At 42.7% G+C, this 4289-nt stretch overlaps 1 protein-coding gene across 1 annotated transcript; it reads left to right on the top strand.

Moving 5' to 3' along the window:
* Positions 1–679: 679 nt before the first annotated feature.
* On the top strand, positions 680–2223 carry AK88_03838 (uncharacterized protein; the record flags this gene model as incomplete). Its single annotated transcript, XM_012481448.1, has 2 exons — positions 680–1111; positions 1276–2223. 2 exons carry the CDS (start codon positions 680–682, stop codon positions 2221–2223), a joined length of 1380 nt encoding a protein of 459 aa, XP_012336871.1.
* Between the last annotated feature and the right edge of the window lie 2066 nt (positions 2224–4289).

Below are 4289 nucleotides of genomic sequence, written 5' to 3'. Positions count from 1 at the left end.
AAAAAAAAAAAAAAAAAAAAAAAAAAAAAAAAAAAAAAAAAAAAAAAAAAATCCAAAGGAACCGTAGGTGCGGTGAATAAGCCAGCCCAGTCAGCTAAAACAAGTCCTTCGAACCACCACCACGTATCTTCCGCTATAAACACAATTCTGTGTGGTGAAAGAAAACACCTTCGCACTACAAACCACGTTTGCGCTGTGTACGTGTATGCTGTGTAGAAATTGTGCCACCAGATGGGTGTGTGCGTCGGCTTATTTGTTCCATTTCGCTTCGTTTCGCTTAGCTTCTCCCCGTACCATATTATTTATTTATTTTTTTTTTGTGCAACTTTTTTTCGCGCCAAGCGTGGCGAAACGTGGCATGTTAATACCCGAGCGGTTGATCGAACGGTTAAAACAGGAGGGAAAGGTCCGTACCCACGCTCAGCGGAAGATGAACAAAGAAGAAGGGTAAAAAAGGAGAAAACAAAAAAGGTGCATGCACTCAGCAGGCCCAGACAGAAGTGGAATTGTCCAAGGAGCACGCCAAAGGGGGAAGCATTTAGGAAGGCACCTGACCGCCCAGCCGAGACGGGGGAAAATACACACGTGCGTGTGACGCCGTTGTGACGCAGTTGTGAAGCCGTTGTATAACACCGTTGTATAACACCGTTGTGACGCACTGCCCCGACATCCCTCAGAAATGAAAAAGGACGAGCACTCACAGACCTGGTCAAAATGTAAAGTCATTCTGGGCGGGTTCTTAATACACTGCACGCTGGGCAGCATCTACTGCTTCTCCAACATTAGCATTTACGTCATCTCGTACATGAAAATCATAGGTTGCTCCAATGTAAAGTACAAGGATAGTAGCTGGGTATATGTGCTTACTTTAATTTTTCAGTGCTTTTTTGGTTTCTTCGGGGGAATGCTGAATCAGCATTTGGGCCCCCAGATTAGCGTGTTGCTTGGGGGGTGGCTCATGTGCCTGGGGATCCTGTTGTCCTATTTCACCGTGTTCAATTTTTACCTATTTTTGATGACCTATGGGATTTTGTGCGGCATTGGATGCGGCATTGCCTACCCCATTCCGCTCTCCGTGGCGGTCAAGAGGCACTACGACTATAAGGGAGTGGTAAGTCACAGCAGCGTGGCGGCGACGTGAACGCGACGCACTGCGCGTGACTGAACGAATGGCACCGCCCAGATGGATATTCCCACCAGTTTGCTATCATCGCACGACCTGCACACGGCCCCGCTGCTTACCCCATACATCCCACCCTTACCCCGCGTTCACAGATCAGTGGAATAATTTTTGTGGGCCGAGGCATGGCAGTTTTCCTGATATGCCCCCTTCAGAATTATTTTATAAACAGGTACAACTACATGCCGGATTACACGCCCGAGTTGGACCCAACAGAAGACAAGTACTTTAGCAACCTGGAGATCCTTAACAGGGTTCCCTATTTGTTCATTTATGAAGGGATCTTTTTTGCAGTCATTCAATTTATAGGAGCATATTTGATAGCAGATTCTACAGAAGCATCAAACGAATTTTTAGCTTTCAATGATAAGAACAGCAAGGTTTTATATCTGGACCATGGGGGGTATGCAAATAAAAGTCCTAAAGGAATGTCCAGCTCATTTAGGACCTTATCTAACACTTCTAATTTTTCCCTCAGAGAAGCCAACAGTAGTACCTTCATCAATAGGGATTTCATTTTAATATGGTTGATGGTATTTTTTAACTGGCAAGCTATTTCGTATACTCAGGTCTTTTGGAAAATATTTGGTTTAAATTATCTTAACATTGATGATAGATCCTTGTCTTTCCTCGGAGCTGTTTCTTCTCTCTTCAATATAATGGGCAGAATTTTTTGGGGCTTCATTAGTGACTTGACGAGCTTTAAAACGGCGCTCATACTGATGAGTATGTTAATGAGTTTCCTAACTGTTACCTTAACGCTTTCTGGTTTATGTGGAAAAATTACCTACTGTATTTGGGTTTGCCTCATTTTCTTTTGTCATGCTGGTACATTTTCTATTTTCCCTTCTATCACTGCACATACCTTTGGCACCCGGAACTTCGGACCCATCTTTGGACTCCTCTTCACTGCTAGAGCTTTTTCGAGTATCATCAACGCCATGTTAGCGGCAGTCATTTTGAACAACGTGGGAAATATTGCTATGTGTGCACTCGTCTCCATTTCATCCTTCATCAGCATTATGTTGGCGCTGGCTTTTTAGCCGCAAAAAAAAAACACATAACAGAGCAGAGCAGCAATCCGGGGGGACATATAACCGCCGACGCCGCCCCCATTTTCACATCACATCACACCCCACTTGAAGACGTACGTTAAATGTAGTTTTTCCTTTTTTTTTTTTTTGTAAGTAAACATTTGGAGAGTTATTTTAGAACAGTAGGGAGGGGCATGGTTGACCCCATCTCGAAGGGAAGTACAGGAATGTCGGCGGGAAGATGTGACGATACGATTTCTCTCCCTCCCCATGTGAAGACCCAAGAATTGAAAAAGATGGAACAGCCAAACGGTTGTTATAGCCACACATACGTATGCTCCTTTTACATGCTCATTTTTTTTTTTCCCCATTTCCCCCCCGCAATGTTGTAGTGATACACAAGTTGCAGCTCACCGTGAGCGGTTCGTGGTGGTGGTGCCCTAAGGCAGCAGCCCTCCCCCCCTCCGCTGTACGAACAAACATGTGTCTAATGTGTATGTGTACTGCATATAGAAGGCTTTTCTCACTCCCGCGTTCTTGTCTTAGCGGTATGTGGGTAGCGAGGACAGAATGTATGCATGTATGTTTGGCCAAGTCTAGAGGTGAACACGTCCACACGTGTGAATACCCATGTGAGGTTAACACGTTGTCCACGTATAACGAGCATCCTCTGTGTGATTTCCTTTTTTTTTTTTTTTTTTTTTTTTTTTTTAAATTTTCCATTTTTTTGTTCTTACGCATGCATAATGTTGGGACAATTTCCCCGACACTTCTCCTTTCCCTTTGCAACTGCACCCCTAACGGTTTTCTCCCCCATGTGCGTCTGCCCAACCGCGTGGGGGTCAATTTCGATCCACCCCCTCTTAGCGATCTCTCCACAAAGATCCACTTTTCCTTGTTCTCAAAAAAAAAAAAAAAAAAAAAAAAAAAATTTACCCTTTTTGAATTGTGAAAAAACTTGAATTCTCTCACATGTAAGCAGATTGTTCATATTTTCCTTTCCACTTAACATTTTTTTTTTTGCGTAGAGAAGCGCTTTTTTCTTGGTATGCGTATAGTTTTCCTCCCCTCGGGGTAGGCGGCCCCCCTACTGGTGGGTTTTTGAGCGGTGCACGCCAAGGGCTGTGGGGTGGGAAAAGTGTCCCAAAAGTGGTCCCCCAAAATGAATATAAGATTTATCTCCGCTGTAGCTAAGTCCCTTTTTACATAACGCGTATACGTCAAGTAGGACACTCACATGGAGTAGTCTATTTTTTTTTTTTTTTTTTGTGTGTACCTCAAAGTGTAATATTTGCGATATTTTCCACATAAAGAATGCCATGCGCGTATAACCACCAGTGTAAGCCCACACGTGTAAAGGCTCTCCTTTCACAATTGGGGCTAAACAGGATGGATGCTTTTATCCCCCCGTTCTGAAATACCTCAAGAGAAAAAGCTTTGGATAAAAAAAAAAAAAAAAAAAAAAATCCTCCCAATTGGCACCACCTTTTTTTTTTGTGCATTGCGCAGTGTGCAAAGTTGAGCATGCGAGTCATTCATCCCCAGAAGGGAAAATAAAAAAAAAAAGGAAAAAAAAAATAAATAAGAAAAGGAAAGAAAGGAATGAAAAGAAAGAAACAAAACGAAGAGAATAAAAGGTGCAGAGAAACGAAGGAGATAAAGGAAATGAAAAAGACATAAGTAAAAAAGCCGTAGAAAAGTCATCTAACAAAATTTGCTCCTGTTGGGTATTTCTCCCGTGGGAGAGTTTAAGTGAAGCAAGAAGGAGAAACGAGCTTTCCAAAGAGGGGAACACACCCATGCATATGACTGTACCGTCGTATATATATAAATGCTAAGTGGTCTCCCTTCCGCAAGACCCCTTTTAAAAGCACATTTTGTTTCCACCTCTGTGGGTTCACAAGTTCTGTCGCCCCATATATTATTTTACTTTTTTTTCCTCCCCCCCCTTTTGTTACTCTTCAAAATTATTTTGTGGAGATTAAACCTTACCACAGAGGAGCGGTGGGGAAAAGCTTGGGAGGACAAGATAAAAAAAAAAAAAAAAAAAAAAAAAAAAAGCCGAGTGTGGAGGG

Source organism: Plasmodium fragile (genome assembly GCF_000956335.1).
Source record: "Plasmodium fragile strain nilgiri unplaced genomic scaffold supercont1.47, whole genome shotgun sequence".
Taxonomy (NCBI): domain Eukaryota; phylum Apicomplexa; class Aconoidasida; order Haemosporida; family Plasmodiidae; genus Plasmodium; species Plasmodium fragile.
Note: the sequence above shows the minus strand (reverse complement) of the source record. Positions and strands in the feature narration are given on the sequence as shown.